Source organism: Limulus polyphemus, unplaced genomic scaffold (genome assembly GCF_000517525.1).
Source record: "Limulus polyphemus unplaced genomic scaffold, Limulus_polyphemus-2.1.2 Scaffold574, whole genome shotgun sequence".
Classification (NCBI taxonomy): Eukaryota; Metazoa; Arthropoda; class Merostomata; order Xiphosura; family Limulidae; genus Limulus; species Limulus polyphemus.
In genome coordinates this window covers 310,915-335,671 of record NW_013666184.1, presented here as the reverse complement: position 1 = coordinate 335,671, position 24,757 = coordinate 310,915, and the positions used below count along the sequence as shown (strand labels likewise).

At 30.3% G+C, this 24,757-nt stretch overlaps 2 protein-coding genes across 4 annotated transcripts in view; both read right to left on the bottom strand.

The window, feature by feature from the left end:
* The window catches only part of LOC106459202 (U3 small nucleolar RNA-associated protein 18 homolog), a 36,185-nt gene extending 15,087 nt beyond the window's left edge, over positions 1–21,098 (bottom strand). The window contains exons 1-8 of one of the 2 annotated variants that reach the window (XM_013918802.2): positions 21,059–21,098; positions 18,589–18,800; positions 15,138–15,271; positions 12,625–12,714; positions 8,955–9,025; positions 8,590–8,711; positions 7,288–7,371; positions 6,613–6,787 (exon numbers count right to left, since the gene is read on the bottom strand). In XM_013918802.2, coding sequence (XP_013774256.1) covers positions 6,613–6,787; positions 7,288–7,371; positions 8,590–8,711; positions 8,955–9,025; positions 12,625–12,714; positions 15,138–15,271; positions 18,589–18,795 — 883 coding nt within the window. In that variant the 5' untranslated portion in view covers positions 18,796–18,800; positions 21,059–21,098. Of the gene's footprint in view, positions 1–6,612; positions 6,788–7,287; positions 7,372–8,589; positions 8,712–8,954; positions 9,026–12,624; positions 12,715–15,137; positions 15,272–18,588; positions 18,801–20,909 lie in introns of both variants that reach the window. The other variant, XM_013918801.2, reaches the window with a different exon arrangement.
* LOC111085719 (kinase suppressor of Ras 1-like) lies at positions 361–5,624 on the bottom strand. Of its 2 annotated transcripts, none has more exons than XM_022385637.1 (2): positions 5,468–5,624; positions 361–3,193 (listed from the first exon to the last, which is right to left on the bottom strand). In XM_022385637.1, the coding sequence occupies exons 1-2, from the start codon at positions 5,580–5,582 to the stop codon at positions 2,721–2,723; spliced, it is 588 nt and encodes a 195-aa protein (XP_022241345.1). In that variant the 5' UTR covers positions 5,583–5,624; the 3' UTR covers positions 361–2,720. The 2 variants fall into 2 exon arrangements, with proteins under 2 accessions (XP_022241345.1, XP_022241346.1); XM_022385638.1 differs by having other exon boundaries at positions 5,480–5,624.
* Positions 21,099–24,757: the final 3,659 nt, after the last annotated feature.

The window sequence follows — 24,757 nt, the reverse complement described above, 5'->3', positions numbered from 1 at the left end:
GTTGTAGGGATATGATAGCTAATATCAACTTAAACACTGTTGTAGGGATATGATAGCTAATATCAACTTAAACACTGTTGTTGGGATATGATAGCTAATATCAACTTAAACACTGTTGGGATATGATAGCTAATATCAACTTAAACACTGTTGTTGGTTTATGATAGCTAATATCAACTTAAACACTGTTGGTTGGTATATGATAGCTAATATCAACTTAAACACTGTTGTTGGGATATGATAGCTAATATCAACTTAAACACTTAGTGCCAGTGCAAATAACTACATTAAATAATGAATTTGTTCTTAGAAATAGTAGAAAGAATCAAAATTAAATGTTTTATTTTTCTGAAACTACATACTTTTAGGAACGTTTTTGTCAAATTTTAAATAGTTTCATCCACTAGTTATATTTTTGAAATTAAATATGACCACAGCAACGTTACCTTCTCTCTAATAGAGTAGCCAGGAGTAATTGGGTTAACATTGTTGATGTATTTGGGATAACAAAGTTTGTTAACTTTATTTAAAAATTTGTGGTTTGAAAACATTATAAAATAATATACTATCAATAAAAATTCAGTCCTTTTAATATAACAGTCTTGTGGAAATATGTAGAAAAGAATCCCCACAACTCTATTAATCATATTATTTTCAGGTTGTTACAGGTTTTGAACTACTTTTCCTGTATGATGCATTTTTTACATACAACAGTTTAGGATGAACAAAATAACTTACTCATAAATCATTGTACCTGAAGACAGGATTTCCTCTAGCCACAAATTTTTAAGGCAATTTTACATGTCAATTCTAAATATTTAAATAATTTTAAATCAAAACTATTTTAAAATTGAGATTTTGTCCTTTTCTGACACTTATTTAGGGTAATTCATGAAGAAAAAAAGTTAAAATTTAATATCTGTACACCAAACAGAAATGGTGAACGACTCCAGGGTCAAACAGAATCTTAGATTTAGTGTCCATGTTCCAGTATATTTATTTTTGCACTTGTTCCCTCTAGGGAACATATCAGCTAATAGTTTTATGTTCAATACAGAATAAAGATCATAACCAGTTAGTACATATTGTTAACATCCAAGGAACAATGTAAATGACAGATTGATCAATAACGTTTGTGCCAAGAACAAAAGCAGGTGAAAGAGTGATTTATAACACTAACACCAGGAATAATGTAAGTGACTGATTGATCGATAACGTTATTGCCCAAGAACAATGTAACTGACAGACTGATCGATAACATTAGTGCCCAGGAACAACGTAAGTGACAAATTGATCAATAATGTCAGCGCCCGGGAACAATGTAAGTGACAGATTGATTGATAACATTAGCACCCAGGAACAATGTAAGTGACAAATTGATCACTAATGTCAGTGCCCAGGAACAATGTGACAGATTGATCAATAACATTAGTGTTCTGGAACAATGTATTTGACAGATTGATCAATAACATTATTGCCCAGGAACAATGTAAATGACAGATTGATCGATAACATTAGTGCCCAGGAACAATGTAAGTGACAGATTGATCGATAACATTAGTGCCCAGGAACAATGTAAGTGACAGATTAATTGATAACATTAGTGCCCAGGAACAATGCTTGTAACAGATTGATCAATAAAATTTGTGCCCAGGAACAATGCTTGTAACAGATTGATCAATAAAATTTGTGCCCAGGAAAATGCTTATTATAGATTGATTGATAAATTCAACTGGTGGTAGTAAAGATGGTCAGGCCAACTGTTTTCTTTGGGCAGTAACCTTTATTCTCAGAGGATGTAAAGGATTTTCAATCTATGAAAACTGTATCTTCACCAATACTGCATTATAAGGCAGAAGATCAAGGGACAAACCAATCAGGGAACTAGTAGGACGGCAGCAGCCAATCAAAAAGAATAAAGCTGCAAGTAACTGCAAAAAAAAAGGCATCTTGACAACAGCCAATCACAGATCCCAAGTCTCAGCAAAAAAAGGTGAGTTTAACATAACTGACATGCACAATACACTCCTTCCAGATGCAAATCAGTTAAACTTGGTTCTACAGATGGACAAAAGCCTCCTATCATAATCTCAATAAGAAGTAGAGCAAAACAGAGTTGAAAAAATGAAGATAAAACAGAACAATTTGCAGTGGATATCCAATATCAATAGTTTCACATTTAACAGCCAGGGCAAATTTTTAGTTAATGAAATAGCTTGCCTGAATTTAATCAATAACTGTTACTTTAAGCAGCACTATTAGAAAGAATTTTCTTTTCCCATCAGTTACTGAACATTACACAAACTACTCAGATTCAAGGTACTTGACTTTCAGTCAGTGTTATTGATAAAACCATGGTTGAAAATTTGGCTTGTTGAATTATTACTCCTTAGAGTTTGTCTTATATTTGAAAGTGTGACTTAAAACCTTCAAGTGATTCCATTTAAGTATTAATGATTAATATTAATGAAGTGACAAATTCCAATTCATTAAGCTAGTGAAAAAAAGGTTCCATGTTATCCACAACTACCAAATATAATTAGTGATTAAAAAATGATTTAAAGATAAGAAAAAGCTGTCACTATATAAATGTTACTTTGAATGAGTTAATTACAAAACTGAGAAAACAATCAAAAGAATATAAAAACTGAACCACAGTACTGATGTGTACAAAAAAGAATATGCAAGTGTAGCAATCATTTTGTATTATTCCCAGGTTCTCACCTGAGAACTGCCGAGTCCAAAGGCTCTATCCTGTTTGCTAAATGTTCTTCATGTGATTTACTCTTGGTAAGTGGAAAAGCTTCAGGCAAGAGGTTTGTCTGGTGCTTCTTGGTTGGAGGTGGTGTGGTTGGAAATTTTTTATCTCCTTTCTTTCCAAGAATTGGGGGCGTTGGTGGAGGCGTGTATCGACGTTCTTTGATTACTGGTGCTGTTAAGGACTGTAAATTATTACTGGAAAGCGGTGTCTGAAGAAGAGCCGAGGAAGAGTAATTGTGAAAGAGTGAAGGGGTGCTGGCTTGGTTAGCATGCTTTACTCCCACTGCAGGAGGACTCTGTGGTTTTACAGGAGTGCACTTCAACAATTCTTCTGATGGTACTGACGATCGAGTGGTTCTATCTGTTCTATCCCATGATTCCCAGTGAAGATCCAGATCACATGCATTCGATGGTTCACCTCGGATTTGCTTTTCTGTGGAACACAAATGTACATTATTTGATAAAGATTCTGAGACTGTAAATTGCTTCAGTGATCAGAGTACTTCTGGCTGGCTGATAGCAAAACACACTTAAAGATCACATACAATTTTAAGATCTTTAATCATAAAAAATAAACTTCATTATAAAGTAATAACCGGGCCACTTAACATGTGTGTATAATCATATTAATACAAGTAAAAACAGGGAGTGTACTGTATAGTGAGATACTCTCACTACAACTATTGCTGCAGTTTCTATAAATTATGTATAAAATAACTTCTTTAACTCTCTTCACTACAGATTCAGTCCCAGAGACTGATCTCGTAACCATTTTGTGCTTGTTATAGCTTTCATGCTATAACTTTTAATACAGTAAGCTCACGTTCACAAAATTGTGCATATTTTTAATAAACAATATAAGGCTTTCATATGCAAACTAGCAGACATTTTTTATTAAGATTTACGATTTTTTTTTTAAGTAATGTTTTTCTCATGCATTTTTCATTTCGAATATCGACTATCCAACATGAAAAGTAATTTTGATTTTAAGATTTAAAATACATTTATGCATCAGAAAAGTTTCAAATTTCACATGTAAAATCTTTATAACTTCCAGATAATAATCAAACGATTTTTTTAGGAAATATTTATCTGTTATTTTCTCTATCTTATTTTTGTATGGGGTTGGTCGAATTGATCAACGTCTTAACCACGATAAAAAATTAGGAAATAAGATTTACATTATGCTTTTTTCATTCTAGAATGGCTACAACTTGTAACATGAAACCATAAATGTATATTCTAAATAGCTTAAATCTCGTAACATTATATATCTATTTATATTTATCATTTTTAATTTGATTGACCTTTCAGCCATGCCTGTCTAACGTTACAGAAGTTGTAATGATGCTGTGCACATGTATTCATGTTACCATATCCAAGAATATAAAACTGGCTTTTACAAAGTGACCTGTCTTTGCTGTGTTGTAGTGGAACAGTATTTTGTAAAATAGTCATATTACAGAATTTGTAATGACGCGGCACACGTGCACTTACATTACCATATCAAAGAATATAAAACTAGCTTTTATAAAGTGACCTGTCATGGCTTGTTCTATTGGACCAGTCACATTTCAATTATAATACATTATATAAGTATATTCATTATTACTACTTACAAACAAGTTCTTAAATTTCAGTTATATTTCTTAAAACATAGGACAGTAAATAAAGAAGCATAGAAACAATTATCTCTTCTAGTTATGAACTTTGTACTCATTTGCTGCTTGCCACTAGTTGCTAAGCCTTATGAACTTTCACATGAAGTATGTAAAACAAAATAATTTATTTTAGGTTTTATATATGCATTTTGAAATAACAAGAAAATCATAACTCACAATGTCAATAACCACAGAATTCCACAATAATTTATTAAGCTTAGTAACTAAGCTGTATTTGGGTCTAAAAAAATATGATTTTTTGAGCTCAATAATGTCTTACCTTAACACTTGGAATCTAGCAAGAAAAGAAAGAGTTCCCATGCAAATACTTTGCAGAGGCTGAGAAAACTACTAGGGGGACATTCTGAGCTTTCAATGGGCTATACATACGTCATTGGGCAAAGCAGGGATACGTAAGCAAGTATTTTCAAAAATGGAAGAGGTAGGCAGGGCCACATTGGTTGATTCAATAAATATATATTAATATCTCAGAAAATAGAAAAGATAGGAGGTTCTTATCTTATATTCTAGCTTGTAATTTGAGTTTCTAATTCGTAAGAAACTACAGACTTTGTATTTGGACATCACAAACATCTAATTTGAACCAATGTTGTATTCAACATACCATATGACGCACAAAAATCAATAGATTTTTTCATAATATTTACTTTTAAATTAAAAATTAACTAATGTATAATACTAAATTTTGAAATATAATTTACAATTTGATACCAAACTTATTAACAAACATTCATAAAATAATAGTTCAATAAAATTTTGAATGTGATCATAGGAAGACCCATCTCTGTAGGGTTAACATTTACACTTGTGTACTTCAGTGGTATCAAAAGATAATAACATCTTAAAGTCATTAATATTTTCTCTGACAAACATTTCAACAGAAACTGTAAAATCTGTTTATATGACAAACTTTTCTCTTATAACACTCAGTGCTAGTAAATTTCAGGCAATGAATAAAATAAAAAACATTATAATTAATGATTCAAGTCTCGATGAGATATGCTTTGGACTGGCATGATACGTACTGCTTATCGTACCTGTAAATTTTTTAAGATTCCTAATAGCAATAAGAAGTCGTCTGATGTCTTCATCTCGACCATGGTACTTATGTAATATATCTTTAAGATCATGCTCTGTCATTTCCAATAAGTCCTCAAATGTTTTGATTTCAGCACAAACACCCTGCAAGAAAACAAGAAATATGAACAAAAAAAAAGGAATACAAAATGCAGCAAACACTTTTAATCTACAATGCAATTTGGAAATAACGTAGATAAGTCATCTAGCATTCAAACTTCTAATTAAACCTAGCTTTCAAACAGAATTACATAAAAGCATGATAGTCAGAATCATACCATCTTTATTCAAAGGTCAGCCCTTACTTTCACCTTGTAAATCTATCAAACCTCTCCAGTAGATGTGTAATGACTATCCAATTACCTGGTATTGCATTTGTGAATATCCCAATACATACAGCCACTGTCCAAACTGGGAAGACCAAGTATAATAAAAATACCTCTAATCCACTTCTGAATATTCCAACACACACAGCCATTGCCCAAGCTGAGAGCTCAGATTTCCAGAGATAAACCAACACATCTTATGCATATCCCAACAATAGTGTTTAAGTTGATATTAGCTATCATATCCCAACAACAGTGTTTAAGTTGATATTAGCTATCATATCCCAACAACTGAATAGTTCACCTGCAAAGTGATTTTTATATGAAGTATAAAAATACTATTTTTTATCTTACAGTTTTCACATTTCATTTGTATAATCTCTAGAACCTCATAAATGAATATCAAAAGTTTTTTAAGATATTTTTCATTTTCTGTACTATATCACTAACTATCTATTAACATGAACCTACAGTGCAATGAAATGTTTAAAATTAACAAATGGAAATATGTACACACCTTTTAACTCTTCCTAGAAATTCAATAGAATATTCTTCTTTGTCTCGTGTGCATAATTTAACATCTTTATCTTTTCACTTATAGTTTATTTTTATTTGTTAATTTTCCTTTCCAATTCTATGCCTTTGATTATTTATGGAGATACATATATAGTAGATATCAATGTAAAACTAACTTAAAAACTTTTTCTTTTTTTAAGTCATCTAGTAATATTAAATTAATTCAAGTATATGTGAAACAAATAATAAACCTTTATCACAAGGAATCCTCACAACCTTCCCATTCATCATATCATAAGAAAAGAAATGACCAAATTCTCTTGAACTTGTAATCAACTGTTCACCATCAGTTGAAAAATGTGCTTCATGGATAGGGAAGTTGTCAAAGTGAACTGACTGAATCTTAGAGTTGTATTTTCCATCAACCTACAGAAAAAGGCCAAAGCAAATGAGTATATATGCCATTTATTACTGTCAAGTAAATATTTTTTTAAACACTAGGAAAATAATGTGAATTAACAATTAAAAATCTAATTAGGAGTTATATGAATTTTAAAATTTTACTTTTTTCACTGACTTCGTGATCTTCTTTGCATTCATGGTGCTATTGTAATAAAAGTTGTATTTAGTTAACAAACCCCATCTTAACCAACTTGAATGCATTTTATAATTTTAAAGCTTATAACAAATATGGGCATTGTATTTTAAAACTACGCACATTTTAACCTAATTAAAATGCAAAACTACATAGGGATTTCATAAAACCGTATGATACAACTGCATCATTAAAGTTCCAAAACAATACTACATATCTGGGCCAAAATATTGTCCAAAGTTAAAGGTTTTAGTTCTTAAATTGTTTCAGTGAAATTTAGTGAAAATACATTACAATAAATTAAATATCTTAAAAAAGTATCTTTTCTCACCTGAAAAATGGTCGCTGTCCCAGAAAAATCAGCTACAACTGCTACCTGGGCTTTTGGATGAAACTCCACACTCTTTACCACAGTCTGGAACAGACAACTCCAGGAGTTTAAAATGAAAATATGAGACAAACTGACACACTTTTCATATATTTTTTACTTTGACAACTAAGATATATTTTCTTGAACTCATACGATAAGTTGAAGGCAAAGTTCAAATTTCTTATACTCAGTATATTTTGTTAAACTAAAATCCAATCTTGGTAACATTCAGATTTTTTCACGACAGATTGTGGGAAAGTCTTCACTCAAGTGATATCATATAGCTCGCAAGTTTTTTTTTTTTGTTTTTTTATCAATCCAAGCTACATACCTAAACACACAATTAGAAATAATCCCTTAAGATAATATATTAGAATATAATGATAATTGATTACTTATTTTCATTAAGATATTCTGCCACCATTTATTGGTCTATCAAAAGAACAAAAATGCTCAATATTTTTGCTCATGTACAAAAAAAAATCTGTTTTTTAACTTGTAGCTTCCTGGTGTTTAAAATAACATTTCCCATCCAGTCTTAATAGCTTATCTAAATAAGTAAAATGTATGTGTCTTTAATGTTCCTATTTCTGGTAACAATTGATATTCAATCTCAAAATATCTTTAATACTATCTTTTATATGTTTTTTGTCTATCTATTTATCTGTATAATATATGTTACAATATGTACACATACTGACTTATCCTATTCTGAGCTACAAAAAATGAAAGATTTTTCACTGAAAAATCTAGTGAATGCTTTTTTGTAAGCATTATTGCACAATATTATTACATTAAAATGCTGTTTACTGAAAATATTTCTAATTGAATTCCACAGCTAGTAGTACTAATTACAAATATATATTTTTTTGACTACAGTCACTTATATATTTCCCAAGTTGGTTGTTGCACTAGTCTGAAACTCTCTATCACAATAATCCAAAATATGCTCAATAAATTATAAATTGTCATTTATTATCTTTTTTTAGCTACAATAATGATAAACATTAACTAGTCTCTGCAAAATACAAATTCAAAGCTATTAGATAGTTTTGTTGTTTTTTCAATGTGATTTAAAACCAAAGTTCTATATCTGTCCACAACATAACAATTATCAAAGTATTAAAGAACAACTTCTAATACAATTGCTAGATGATGTTTCCCCATTTTTAGCTTTTCAAATACTAACAATACTAAGTTGCATTTAACTGTATTTAAGTTACTGAATTTCCCAAATATAATAATGCACACTGTAGTTCTGACCTGTGATCTAGCTTCATCATTCAGATTGCAACATTTTTGTACTTGTATTGTCTTACTGGGTAGAACTTGCGACTTAACCAAGAAATTTCCAGTTCTTTGCAAAATATCTTCATCACTTTCATCTGCAAGAAGTAAAAAAAATAACATTAACATATAATATTTGCTATTTAAATAAGCTTCAACTTAAGGTAGAAGATCTTAAACAACTGATTTTCATGCACATGTTACTATTAAACTTTTTACATCAATTACTTCTATTTTTCATAATTTCAACATGATGGTAATATTTTTTTTTACAAAATTTTGAAGGACAGGTACAAGGTGAAAAACCAGATCTTATTTTTAAGTTAACAGATATATCTTACCATCAGACCCTGATTTTTTATCCTTCTTTTTAGTTTGGGCCCATTTTGGCTGGCTTGTAATTTTCATGTATCTGGGAAGGAAATTAATGAATTATTAAATTAAGAATTTCAGCTATCATGTTTAAGTAATTTGTTGAGTATTTGCATTACTGAACCAATGATATTAAAACTTACTTGCATACAATGGATTACAAACAACAAGAAAGCTTCTGAGCATGTAACAAATGTATCTCCAACACAATTTATATGAAAAAATGAAATAGAATTATTTTAATAATATTTTAAAGCTAATTCAAACAAATTAAAAAATAATTATTATTTCTCGCAACACAAGATACACCTATGAGCAGTCACAGGAGTCAGTTTTGATTTATTATCTTTCCTTTGCTTTCATTTTCACAGCTGAATATTGAAAATGTGTGAAACACCAAAGTTTCAATAACTTTTATAAATAGTCACAGCACAACAAAATGACAATTTCCATATTAAAACATTATAATAACAAGTGAAACAAATTTATAAAGATGGTAAAGTTACCATAAGTTCCTTTTAATCACACAAAGAAGCACAAGTTTGATAAAAAATCTTAGGTTTTGAAATTAAGCATCATGTGATAGAAACTTTTCACTGAAAAATGTTTGTCACCAATCATTTTGAACAACTCCATCCACAGTTTAGTGTTTAGGTGATCTATTTAAACTGAATTTTTCTCACCATGTCAACACTAAAACAAAAAACCTGTTCTTACATCCACTCCTATAGAATACAATGCTTATTTACATCTTTGGTATTCATTATCCTTTATTATCTATTACAATGCTTCACAAATTATCGAGTTCAATAACAGTTTTTTTTTGTTGACAAAAGACATAATTAATATTAATTACTTTGTATCTGTTTTAGAAAATTCAAAAATTCACACTAAAAGAATCATGAGAATTATATTTTTATAATTTCTCTGCAGTTTATGTATTTATCTATCATTGTTACATTATCAAAAATCATGCCCTCATGAGTTCTGATGCAATACACATGTAAAATGTAACATCCCTTTTTTTAACTTATCCACATTAGTAAACAAGACGTACGCTTTAATACAATATTTCAATTATATTTGATCTGTAGTGAAAGTCGTATATTATCCAGATTTTTAATACAGAGAATAAATACTTTTATGTGACAAAAACATTTAAAAATTGTTCTTTCGTTTCATATGCTTGAGCAAAAGCTATATCTGTACTAGCTATCATAATTTTAAATTACAGACTAACAGGAAGACAGCAAGTAAAACTCAATCACTGCCAACTCTTGGACTACTCTAACTGAATAGTGATTTCAGCATCACTCTTATAATAGACCTATGACTCCAAAATGCAGAGTATTTTTTTTTAATTTTTAGTTACAACAGGAAACAAACTATGGACTATCAGATTCACAGTCCAGCATGCTAACCACTACACTTCAATGAGACTAAAGTTGTTGTTTTTGAATTTATAGAGGTAATACAACACAAACATAATCATCTAAATATGAAATTTATTTCTACTGTAAACCTCTCATGCATTAATTTATACAGATAAATCTGGAAAGTCACTGAAACACTTTTTACAACATAGAGGAAAATTGTGAAAAACATAACTTTACATTCAACAGCCATACTATAAACTAATTCAAAAACCCAAGGAACAAGATTTTATAGTTACTGTTCTAAAACCAAGTCAACAACAAAGCTGAAAATCATGCACTTTATGATTTACTCATTGAATACAGCTGATGACTGTGGAACATAAAATCCAAAACTATAAAGTTTGTCCACTTTACCTTTAATGAACCTCCTCTATCACATGAAACTTCTTTTCAAGTTATTTAAAAGGCAACATATATTCTCTTTTCTTTTACCAACTAAAGAAGCTTCAATAGTAAATTGACAAACAATGACTTATAAGCATCATTATGCTTTTAAATCATTATTTTTCAGTTTACTATTGTATTAGCATAATGTGCCTCCATACAAAGTAATGAAATGTCAATGAAGCAAAATGTTTTGGTTTATGATGTTAGTTGCCTGAGAGAAGTTTAAGTTTCTCAAGAAGTTTAGAAAAATAAACTCATTCTCTCATCAAATATAATAAGATTCAAACCAGTCAGATTTAAGATTTTGCTTTTTGAACCAATTTGCATTTCTTTTATAATATTTTTTAAGCAGTAAAATGAGACACACAATGTAATCATAATAATATTTAGTTATTGTATATTTTTTTTTGCTAAAGAGAAGCTAAAAAAATAAAAATAATAATCATGTTTGTAATTTGTATTCAATTTCTACAATCATATCATCAGCTGAAAATCTCAAACGAGTTATATTACGAATCATGATTTTTACTTTATATCTCCTATAATAATTACAGAAGACCTGGAAAATTGAACGAAATGCCTACAAATATGTTTATGATTTTTTTTATCTAATTTAGTTTAGAAGGAACTGAGCTCACACAATATTTTTATTGAAAATAGCACTTCTACTCATAATATTGTTTATTATCATATCTTACACATTTTACACTTATCATAAAATATAAAGTTAATTAAGAAAACTGCTAACCAAACATTATATTGTGGTATGCAAATGTCACACATCTTAATCTCCTGTAGTGTATATTTCATATTTTAAAAAATGTTCTAAATTTTCCTTGTTCTGAGTTGGAACATATTTAATTTAGTAGAGGTCATATACTAAATGTTTACTTTCTGTAATAAGTTCTGATCATGAATGTTCTCTTTGTTTTATGAGATAGTTTTATTGTATCCTACTATACCTTGTGTTTAGAGGACTGCTTTAAAACTATCACAAAGACCTGTGATACTTCCAGATTTTTGTGATCCATTTTTCTTATTGGCTCACAAAAATCTGGAAGACAGCTCCTAAATAGATACTTTCACAATCTAAAGATTCTATTGTAAACACTGTATCATTACTACATTATTCATTATTTTATAACATTGATAGAAAAAATTATAATTAATTTGTCACTAATAAAACGTATAAAAGTGACACAAATTAAATGTAAAAACTAAAATAGTAACTAAACCTGGAACTAATATTAATAGTTTTCTATTGAAGTTATATAATAGAGAATAATATGGTAATGGTACAGTTATATAGAATAGAATGTATACTGTGAGTTTCTGTTTACCAGAAATTGATAGGAAAATAATAACTAGATGCAAGTAACATAAAAAACGAAAATATTCAAATGTAATTGAGGTTTTTCTCTATATTTAGTAAATATACTTCTATTGAAATGATTGTGTTTATAAATCAAACTACACAAGTAATGGCGGATTTTTTATGTAAAAAATTGGAAGAAGTTTAGCTACAAGGGCGAATTAAAAAATGCAGTCTTTTTTATTTTATAAATTGAACCAACAATAAATTGAACCAACAATAAAATTATTTCATTAAAATTAACTTTTTCTAAATATGAAATATTTAAAATGATAAACAATCGATTAATTTAATTACACAAATAAGGAAATTTAAAATAAAAACTTGATTTGTACTACACAAAAAAATAATACAACTATCATAAATTTATTCAATTATAATTAGATGTTAATAAAATAATATTATTAGAGCCATAAGCAATCAGAAGGAAACAGAAATACTTACTTTTCTTTCAGATGCTCAGAATACTTTTGTGATTTACTTGTTACTATTCCCTTGTTAACTTTTTCCTGTATTGTTGATTTTCTGTTCATTCTAAAACAAATTTTAAAAAGTAACAGTTTTAATAATAGAAAACCTACATAAAATTTATCACCCTAAATATATGACTCACTTCTTTAAATACTTTTAAGGAACTGATAAAATAAAGGCTACTTTCTCAAGCAGATACACTATATGCTTTAAGTGTTTTGTCTGCATGAAGAATCTGACATATACTATGAATTTCATTCTCCACAGTCAAATGAGAAGTAGTCAAAAAAGTTTGACATTATAAAAATAATAATAAAGAATGGATACTAGAACAATTCACTTTTCTAAACTTCAGAATTTTAAAACTCATCATTACATAAACCTTATAGAACAAACTGTTAACCATATAAAAAGATGTCTTTAACCTTACAGTGTTATTCATAAGTGTCAATACTGATATACTACACAATTACAAGTAACAGATCAGGAGTTATAATTATCATACATATCAGTACATTTATGAACTGACACAAGTTGCCTAATCTCAGCAATTAAGTCGTACATGATCACTTTTCATTTCTCCAATCACTTCCATTAGTTTAATTTTTGCTTGTTGAGTGAAAACTTACGTTAAAAGTAAAGTTGCTAAACATATGGCATCATACAAACTTATAATTATTCAAAGCTCTTTCAATCATGTAGTAAGTCCTGCACTACATCAAGTTTTTGCTTTCCATCAATTTGTGTTCTGATAATGTCAAAAATAAAAGTGTATTATATACACACAATTATTAGAATTTTAATGGAATATTTTTAAAATATTAACATAAGAAGAATCCAAACTCAAACAATTGCCATTATACAACCATTCACACTCATCAAACAGTAAACTGACATGTAAGTTTTTAAATTACAAGTCATTTATATGAATTTCTGAAAGTTAACATTTTCCAAATCTGAAAATGTATTTTCGATAGATACTTACATCCAAACACAACACATAACAGTTATGTTCCTCATGCATCTGCCTAAGAGATTTGCATTCCACTAGTCTTCAGTTAACTCCCATCTAAATTCACAGGTTGAGGGATAAATGGCATAGAGAACAGTTCTGAATGGGATTTGGGTAAAGGCATAGAAAACAACTGTAAGTTTCCAACCAGAAGGAACAGAGTACAAGGATGGTGAAGAATCTGGAAAGAACTCTAACAAATAGTAAAAAAGGAAAAAAAAACAACATAAGGGAACCAGTGTCCTCCTAAACTCTGGTTGAGAAACTGTGAATAACCACAGACTGGAGATGATAGAAAGAATGGAACTGAAGGGTATGGCAAGGATTCAACTGGGGTGGGGCAAATGGGCTTGGGAAAACTTTACAGAAGTATTATGGTCAAACCCCATTCCAGTATTCCAAATCCTATGTGCCCCCACTCACCCTGAAGGTAAAAGTGTCTAAAAATTTGGTCAGCGTGGACCCCAATATCTGGTGAAGAAAGGAAAACAAGTAAAAGGTAATATACCTGTGTCCCTATATCCAAGAAGGCTAATGACAGCCTAAAGGCTTCCACAGGTGGAAGTATGTATAGCACAGCCAAGGAAGGAGGTGGAAAAAACCGTTCCAAATTGTCTTAATCTTGCCCAGATTCACCAGACAAAGAAATGTCAGGTCTGGGCTTGGAAGAAACAGCCAGCCAAATGATGAACCCCAACGCCCACTGAAAAACTGCAACTTCCACAGCCAAAAGTGAAAGGCCTGTAGCTTGAGACACAGCAGGTTAAAATGTTGTAATATTCTTCATTACTAAAGTTTCATTTACAGTTGCAAATTTCAGTAAATTGAACATATACAAGAAAAATCAACACGTTCTTTCAATGTAATGCTGAGGAAAAGAATGAAGTTATCTTGCATGCAAGTGTTTAGGGGGAGTTACTGCACATGGAGGTTGGTCGTGTTTCCCTCCTACTGGTGGAGGGCTATTGTCACATAATGATGTCATCATACACCAGCACAGCTCATGTTAAACATGTGAATTTAGGTGGGAGTTAGCTCAAGGCTAGTGGCATGCACATATCTGTGTGAAGAGGAATTTAACACTCCTTAAATATGTGCAAGTACAAAGTACATCATATAAATATTTGCATATTCCTACATTATCTAAATGATCAATCAACCAGAAGTCTAGATACACTGACTCGGGTTAATTAAATTAATTTTCATTCCAAGTTTCAGTGCAATAACATTATTAGAAAAACAATCAGCACATAAAACTGTAAATATTGAAAAGATACATTGCAGCTGTTCTTAAGATCACCTATGAACTTATTAATTCATCTAAAAATGTATTTATTAATAACAGTTACTAAATCACACACTATATAGTTTAATCACACAAGTGTTGTGTAGATGTATTTTTTCTTCACAGCATACAAACTGAATAAATAAAATGTATAAGGTTTATAAAAAAAAGAGAAGAGTATAAACTTACAAGATTATATTGTCATCTTCATCATTCCAAGCTGGTTGTTTTTCTTCATAGACAGTTTTGTGAGATTTTTCTCGCTGATCATCTTCTGTTAATCTTTCATCCACAGAATCATAAGACAGCTTGGGTCTGAATTCCTTTCCATAACAACAAAAAACAAAAAACTGAGGTATTTACTATGGCATTATTCATATTAACTTACTAAAACATTAAAACTTAATGACAAAATTTTACACAAAATAACTTGCTGTATATACTATTATAGAAAACAACATAATTATTATGCAATCTACATACATATGTCCCAATGTATTTAAACACATTATATGCCACTTTTCAACACATTTCACAACATACAGTTTTTCAAGATATTTCTAACATAAAATCTTAAAGAAACATCAAACTTCTGCCATAATTAACCATTACTAGAAGCAGTGTGAAATCAATCACTTGCAACATTTCTGTATGAGTAGATGAGAAATCTTATTTTGAATCCATTAATAATATTTAAAAACCAAATAAAGAAAGGAGCATTACAAGTAATGGTATAAATTATATAAATTAATTCCAGAGTACTAAATCACAAGTATTATAAAAATTAGGAAACCAAATTCCACACATATAACAGTAACTCACTAACATTGAATTATTTGCATTCACACATGGTTAATGTCTCATAAGGAAGTCTCATTTCCTTTCATGTGACCTGCTATTTTGATTTCACTAGTATTAGTCCAGTTCAGACCTAACGATAAGTAAAATGTAAAGATTATACTATTTCCTTTGACTAACCTTAATTTGACAATTCTTATTAAAAAATCTCTCATTGAAACTGCAATTAATAATATAAAACCTCTATTTAATATTTTTGTTGTTACCCACTGGTGTTTCTACTATTTTCTCAATCCAAATTAACCAATAATAACAAGTTTTGCAACTTTATTAAACAGGAAAACTTCTGAGACAGTTTTTTTACTGTAACATTTACTTAAAAATTAAAAAGAATTACATAACAAATAATCTTTCTTACATATTGTAATAATGTAGAAAGTTTTTTGAACAGATTAGGTAAGGTTTTTCAATTTTTATATCAGATGCATGAATTATTTTGGAATTTGTTTTTAAGGAAGAAAATTAATATGTAATTGGTAATAATATAATGTTATAGGTAGTAATATTTGGCTGAAAAGCAGAATAATTAGGTTTTCTATTGTTTAATTTAAGTGCATTTTATATTGCTTCACTGAGAGATAAAAGAAAATACCATTTTGTTTTCCCAGACTGATGTTAAATATTTGAACAGATTTAACATATTATGATTTGCTATATTTCTAAATAAGTAATTATTTTTAATTCAAACAAATGTTATTATTTGAGACTTTTTAATTTCCATTTAATCATTTAACATAACTTTATCACTTCTATTTAATAACAGTAGCATAAGTATTAAAATAAAGTTATGGTAAGTTTTGCCAATACATATTTTGGCAGTCTTGAATTTGTGTGGTATTTTATTTTTTCATATTTCCTCACCGCAGATTTGAACATGAGAGCTGTCACATGTTAAGCAATTGCTCTACAGTACTTGTTACTAATTCTCTTTTTAACAACTCAAACTACTACATTCTTCCCCTCTCACAAACAAATCCTGTCCTTAGGCATATTTTCAAAATCATGAGATGGCTGCTAGCTGGGTACCGATGTGGTAATTTATTTTTTTCAATATATATATATTATCTTACTTTGGATTTCAACATTAGGTCTGTCACATGCATGTAAGTGCTCTACCAACTGAGATAAATGATTAACACTGTTGCTTGTTAGTAAATCACTTTTTAACAACTACAACATATTTATATTTAGTTGTTAAAACATGCACAAATATTTCCACAAATTACTTATATGTACAAATTTGCTTATAATTCCAGCATGCTGAATTACACAGCAGAAAACTGAAAACATTCACAATTTTTTAAATAAAGTGTTTGGAGTAACTAACAACATCCACAAAGCATGATGATCAATAAATGGGTTTAGTGATCACAAGAAGAATACTATTGAATAGCTTTTTTTTTACTGTCTTAACTAAATACTTATTTTATACGTGAGACAAAACAGAAAAGAATTGGCCAAATTAAGAAATGCCTCTATCACATACATGTCAAGTAATCATACTTCTGCTTGTACAATTCCTTATCTCTATGAATTTTCTAGTAGCATGGATTTTGTATATTCTTGTTTTAGAAGTATATCAGGCACAGAGCTTAAGCCTATATTATGAGATTCCTTGGTTTCAGTAACATGTGTTTGGTGAAAGTTATATTATGAGATTCCTTGGTTTCAGTAACATGTGTTTGGTGAAAGTTATATTATGAGATTCTTGGTTTCAGTAACATGTGTTTGGTGAAAGTTATATTATGAGATTCCTTGGTTTCAGTAACATGTGTTTGGTGAAAGTTATATTATGAGATTCTTCGGTTTCAGTAACGTGTTTGGTGAAAGTTATATTATGAGATTCTTCGGTTTCAGTAACATGTGTTTGGTGAAAGTTATAAATATCTATTTATTTACTCACTCAAAGTACAATTAAACCTCACTAATTCTCTTCAATTTCCAAAATTTAACACATATCAGTAAATATCCCCTTTCAAGGTTGACAATGAAAAAAAAGTAAATTAAATAAATTGAAAGTTTGACAATTTATGGTTTTTTGTTTGAAATTATGTTCAGTTGTGTTAGCTATGAAATACTGCAAGAAAAAATATGTGAAAGCTACGGAACATGTAATGTAACAAACTATTCCTCTGTATTTTATTTTTATTCCTATAAACTTCAAGTTGCTCACCTTTATGAAAACTGTAATACATTACTGTACTATGTTTTTAAATATCATCCATTTGTTTTCTCTTCTAAATTTGAAAGTTTTTTGGCCCAAACAAAAAAAAAATTCATTTTTCAGAAACACTTGAGCTTATTGTTAATTTGCTATTATTTTAACACTAAAAAGTTAATATAATATTAGTTGATTAGGCCTTCATGTTAGATAAATAGGTTATTTTAAACATAATTTTAGAATATTATTAAAATCTTATAATGCTTTTTTTTAATTTGTGTAATTAGATTTTAAAATATAAAGATTTTTAACTATGAGATATGGACATACTGGTATAAAACTATTAAAACTATAGGATTCAAAGTTGATGCTACCTTCAGAAGTTTCACAAATACTCCTCCCATATTATAACAAATATAAACATTTTTCAAATACATTTAAACATAATTTCTCTATTTAAAAAAAAAATTATAGTTCATTTATAAATTGAATACAAAAGAACAGTAAAAAACTTTATGGTATATTTTAATGTTGCAAGAAGAAAAATATATTTCAAGAGAACAATTAGTTTCATGAAAATGAATATATTAATGACTAGCTTTTACTATTGTGCAGATTTACCTGATCAATTATATTAAGATGATCCAATAGATCATTTTCTCCACCAAGTACATTCTTTTCTAGTTCTTTTTCTTCTTGGTCTTCACTTTCATTATCATCTCCCAATACCAGCTTATTATCAGAAACCTCTTTTTGTCTTTTAGAAAAATTTGATACTCTTTTCTTAGATTTTGCTTTTCCAGCCCTTTTCAGACTGTACCTCAGCATTATTCCTATAAAAATACACAAGTATTACTTGTAAAACAGAAATATAAGAATATGTGAACATAATATATTTATAAGTTAAAACTGATTGTAAGTAAACACAAAACCTAATTGAAAACAAAATAAATAGAAAGTATTTTGCATAATATAAACTAGAATTACTAGTACTCTTACCCCTCAATCTCTAAAGACTTTGAAAAAATATGTTATACATTCTAATATACATTTAACCAGCAGCCCCTTTTATTGTAAGCTCCATACAACTACAGAAACAGGAATAATGCATCTAAAAATTAAATCTTTTCAGGATTAATAAATATTTATATTTCATGAATGTAACTACATTTATATATATATACATGTCAAAATAAAAACTATATCACACCAATGTTGACACCCAAAAACATACAAATCCTCACTGGTAGATATTCTTTATCACTGGCTAATGAGAGCTGCTAATGAATGAAATACAGCATAACTGAACTAATGAGAGTTAATTAATATTCATAACTACATTTCTGAATCAACCATGTGTGGGTTTTGTTAACTTTTAACAAATCCATTATATTAATTGGCAGGCTACTTCTATTCTGTTTAAGAAAATAAAATTTTGAAAAAGGTTATTTACAGAAACAAGGATTACTGTTAAAAAGTGGTAATATTTCAAATCATGATAAATGAATAAATTTATGTAACTTATCATGTAACTAAGCTTATTTACACTTTGTAATACTGCACTGGTGTATCCTTGATGTTGAGAGATGCTAAGTTTTTGAAATGTTGGTTCTTCATATTAAAAGCTCTTTAGTTGTTTTATGTTTTAGCCCAACTGCTCTCAAGTTTTATATCTGTTGCTTATGTTTTAACATATCACCTTAAAGTGAACAAAAACTAGAGCGCTAGATCTAACTGGATAGCTGTACAGCTTCAGACTCTGTTTGAGGATAAAGAAAGTTTAAAACACTGTATAAAAAATAAGACATCATTCTTTAAAATATATAGTCAATATGGTTAATATTTTCCATTACTGACTTAGCTAGGCTAGTGTTCTTTTAAATTACACTTCTCAGCTAAACATGATATGGGGTACTGTCAGCCAGTATGTTTCCATATTACAAATCACATAAGTAGATACTGCTATTCAAATATATATAAACTTGTCACAAACTAAAAGGTAACCAAATTAATATACTTAAAAGCATTTAAGCGTTGTTCATATGGGAATTTTGACACATTACATCATGCCACAACTTTCATTCTTTTGTCTTACACATAATGCATATTGCAATTTGATTGATATTTCATTTCCAGAATAAAGAAAAAGTTAAATTAAAATTAAATTGACAGAAACCCAATATCCATCTATGCAGTCTAACATTAACAGATAAACCACAATTATTACAGCACACACACATATGTCAACACCATGATAAAATATCCCACACACCTGTACAGTATTATTATTAGTATTGGTAGAATTGTTGGGAAGTAAATTTCATTTCATTTCATTGCACTGTTAGTGTTAGGTAAGAACATCATGGTATAATGGTTAAGACTGCCCAAATAATAAAATATTATTTTATATTTTACCATCCAAGGAAAACTATATTGACATATATTTCCTCTACAACCTCAACATCTAAATGTCAACATAATGATAAAGTATTTTACTTCTTCAAATTTTGCACATTAGACTGGAAAAACAGAACCAAAAATGCTTGTCTCGATACTAAACTATAACTAACAACAATAACACAGAAACTAAGCTGTTTAAACTTTAATGCAAAGTGAGTCTTATTTCAAAAATACAATAATATTAACAATAACAGCAATTTTTACAATAGGAAAGTTATGATTTTAATTATTAATAATGATATTAGAATGTTTCGACCGATAGTGTTAGATTATTATCATGTAGCACTTACATTTAAAAATCAGAATTTCCCTACTGTAAAAGTTGCTGTTATTGTTAATGTTATTGTATTTTGAAATTAATTAAGTAGGTTTCTCACCAAACCTTAAATTTTTAGAACCATTAAATCATTGTACTAAAATTACTATAACTTATAAGTATAATTTTAGGCCTGTACTCCATAACTACACACAATTAGTATTACCTTCCTAATTAAATTGACAACATGCGTATCGACAACTATTGGGTCTATTAAATTTCAAATACAAATTTTTATCTCCCAGATTTAAAATTAACTTGAAATACGATTGTATATACGACTTTAAAAATAAATTATCAATAAACATAACCCACGTGTCTCTAACGCCACTGTCTGAAGTTAACTCGTTATTTTATTTCCCTTATTTAATTACGAAACGACGAACACACTATAAATAATAATAATAATAATTGCTTAAAGGTTGTTAGTTTATATTGCGATTGTGAAGTTGGCGAAGCATTGGAAACTGTTAAAATACATTAACATTCGTGTTATAAATCAAGTTTCACTACAGAATTAATTTTTATTTTCCGCTTAATTTGTTTACTATAGAGAATGTAGCTACATAATTCGTGAACCGGGTATGACAAGTAGTTGGCGTGCGAGGATTGTCGCCGTGAATGCATGTTATAAGTGATGGTCAAATATTAATAATTGATTAGACAAGAGAAGCCCTAGAATTGGCGTGAGTACTATTGAATAGTTACCTTTCCTCTAGTTATTATAAGTTCAAACTTAGGGACAGTTATGCATAAATGGTTCTTCTGTAGCTTTGTAACACAAACAATTATTGCACAAAATTTAGTGCCACATACTTAAATGGTCAAATTCCTACTCAATTTCAAAACAGAGAAGCTAGTATTTTGGCACTTTTCAGTGGTGAGAAAGCTCGGATAAATTCGCCACTGTACAATGAAACGACAAAAGAAGTCCTAGACCGTTTTATCAAATGTTTCAAGCAAGGTATTGCACGGAATGGGTGGACTCAAGGATAGGCTGGTGCTGAGTTTAAACAGCCAGCTGACAATACTCAATTTAATTGATTTACTCTCAAACATTAGATAAGTCTGCTGAATAACTGGTGGATCGAGCAGGAAATTTGCAAAGTATTCTGAATTTAAAAAACAACTGAGTTTTAAGTTGTGTGAGAAATAATAATATTAGACACGTGTGATGGAAAGTGAAAACAGTCTTTATTTATGAAAAGCACTCACAGACAAAAAAAAAAAAAACAGTGTGCATATCTGTGTAGAAACTTAGACAATTGCTTCTACTGGATCTGTCAGTAGATCATCACCTTATTTTTCTCAAGATTACTCCCTGCAGATATGTTGATGATGTTGGTCAGGTATAATTCTAAAAGTATCAAGGATCTTTACTAATACAGGAAATCTCAATTCCTTTCTTTCCAATAGTTGAATAGTGTCCCCACAATATTTGGTGGCTGGAACACACAGACATCATCCATTTAGCCAGTGAAGAACATTACAGTCCTTGATCCTTTCCTACACTAATGTGCGAAGCTACTGCAACATATTCGTAAGTAAAGTAGATACTATCTGTTACGGAGAATGACAAAGACACAAAAGCAACTAAAGTTAAATGATTTCACTTTTTTTTTCTCGAACATGTACTTATGCCAAAACTGTATAGAAACACACTAAATTAAAAAAATCCTGCATTAATAAAGATGGTGGAAACATATAATAGGTAGTGAAAATGGAATGGTTCCTCCTGGATGGTATAAGTACCTTGAAATGCGGGACCATGTTAAGGGAAATTTAAAACCCATGCCTTCCAACTTCACCAAAACTCACTGTTTGTGCATACAATCAACGCAGACCACATACTATGGTCACATAAATTAAGTTTGCCCCTGAAAAAGAAAGGTCTACCTTTAAAAAGTGCTCAGGTTATAGAGTATTGTATTTTTGTATTAAATTGATATCTTGAAAATTTACGTGTTTTTCTCACATCATGTATGATAGGTCCACGTATCACATTGCCACCTCATCTGTGTTTCAGGTTTGTCCTCAAGCTAACCATTACATTTAACCCTAAAACTAATCAATTTTAAATCATGATATGGCCAAGAAAAAACAAACTTAGATTTATCTTTGTTCTTATAAATAACTACTCGTCTCATAGACAGCATAACCCTTTAAAACTATAGTTTTGAATACAAAATAAAATATTATGATAATAAAAGAAAGAATTCTTGAATTATAATTGAAAATCAATGCAAATTTAACTACACTGAATACACTAAACTATAATAATTAAAGTTTGTTTGTTTTAGAGGTATCTGCTGTGTCCACTACAAGGAATCGAACCCCATATTTTAGCATCATAAATCTGTAAACTTACTACTTTCCAATCCAGGGGACTCAATGATTAGAGAAATATTATTTGATTTAATTCTTATAAAAATAAAACACTACAATGAAACAATCACAAAATTACAATTCAACAAAGTCTCTTAATTTTATGGGACGTATCTTCTTCCGTACTGGTCTCCGTCTTGTTGGCTTCTGCTTCATGTGGAGTTCATCTGCTTCATCAGGAAAAGTCCTATCGTCGATAACAGTTACACCAATGGTAGTAACTTCATCAAAAGCTTCATCGTTTCCCTTCTCAAAACTGAGTAGAGTTTCTTCTTTGACGGTGGCTTCTTCAGGTGGCACATCTTCATAGCGTCATTTGTTCTGTTGTCCAATTCGTCCCAACTGAAATGTCCTGGACCGTGATAACGCCAAAGCCTGTTGGCATGCACCACTTTTGGCTTACCTCGCCTACCACATTTTATCCGGAAAGTCACGTCTGAGAGACGATCCACTATGTCATATGGGCCTTCCCATGGAGAAGACAACTTAGGAGACTTCCCTTTGGTCTTCCTTGTGACAAAGCACTATTGGGTGCAATGGGACCAGTTAAAGCTTGCAGATGGTAATCTTGTACGGAGATGGGAAACTACCGATGGGAAAGTGACGACTTAGCAAACAGTTATACCGAGGAAGTTACGGGAAGTTGTGCTGCGTCAATCCCATGATAATTTAACAGGAGGACACCTCGGAATTAGGAAGACATTGAGTCATCTACGACAAAGATTTTACTGGATAGGTATGAGGCGAGATGTGGAAGAATGGTGCAGGACATGCAGTACATGTAGTGCTAAAAGGGGACCCAAGGGATGCCCACCTTATGAAGAGTTGCCTGAAATTGTGTCAGAGTTTGTGAAAGTGTTATCGGAAAGGATGGATGATATTCACCATCAAGTGCGTTCAAACTTGAAGACGTCTGCTGATTCGATGAAGTTAACTTATGATAAGAGATCTACTGAAGTCAGCTTTGAACCTGGAGACAAGGTATGGTTGTATAATCCGGGGCTTAGACTAGACACCTTCTCCCAAGCAGGGCACAAAACACTTGTTTTTAGGAAATCAATCATTGGCTTCAAATCTTGGTCTTTCTCTTGTTCTGCCTTGATATCTATATTTGGTTCCACCTCATCATCATCAACTTCTTCAGCCACTTTGACTTCACCTTGATGGCACCTAATTAGTTCAACCTCTCTTTTAATAGTTACCGGAACTTGGCCTTTGTTGTTCCCAAACGTCATCTTATCAAAATCAATTACAAACTTCCTCGGTAGTAGACAGTCCAATTCTAATATGCATTGGTCTTCAATGTCAGCCAAGTATACTTTCTGTCTGTCCTTTGTGCCCATGAGCTCAATAGTTACCCACACTGGTCCCCACAATCTTGTAGAATGTCCTGTCACACCATAAAGCTTCTGTATAGCTTCTGGTACTCCTTCGTGATTTAACACCTTGATGCTCACAAGGGTTTGCTGAGACGCAGAGTCTATGACAAAGTTGCACCTCTGGCCATCCAGCTTTCCTGTTACATAGACACGGTGTGTGCTTGGCATTTTACACCTAGCTGTTGGGACTTTCATGATGGGGGTTGGTGGGCATCGCTCAACACCAACCACTACTGGTCTCCTTGAGGCC

Coding starts and splice junctions, on each gene's coding strand:
- LOC111085719 (XM_022385637.1), bottom strand. CDS start 5,582: ATGACAGAGCATGATCTTAAAGATATATTACATAAGTACCATGGTCGA. Junction 3,194..5,467: donor ATTTACAGGTACGATAAGCA/GTACGTATCATG, acceptor TGTGTTCCACAG/AAAAGCAAATCCGAGGTGAA.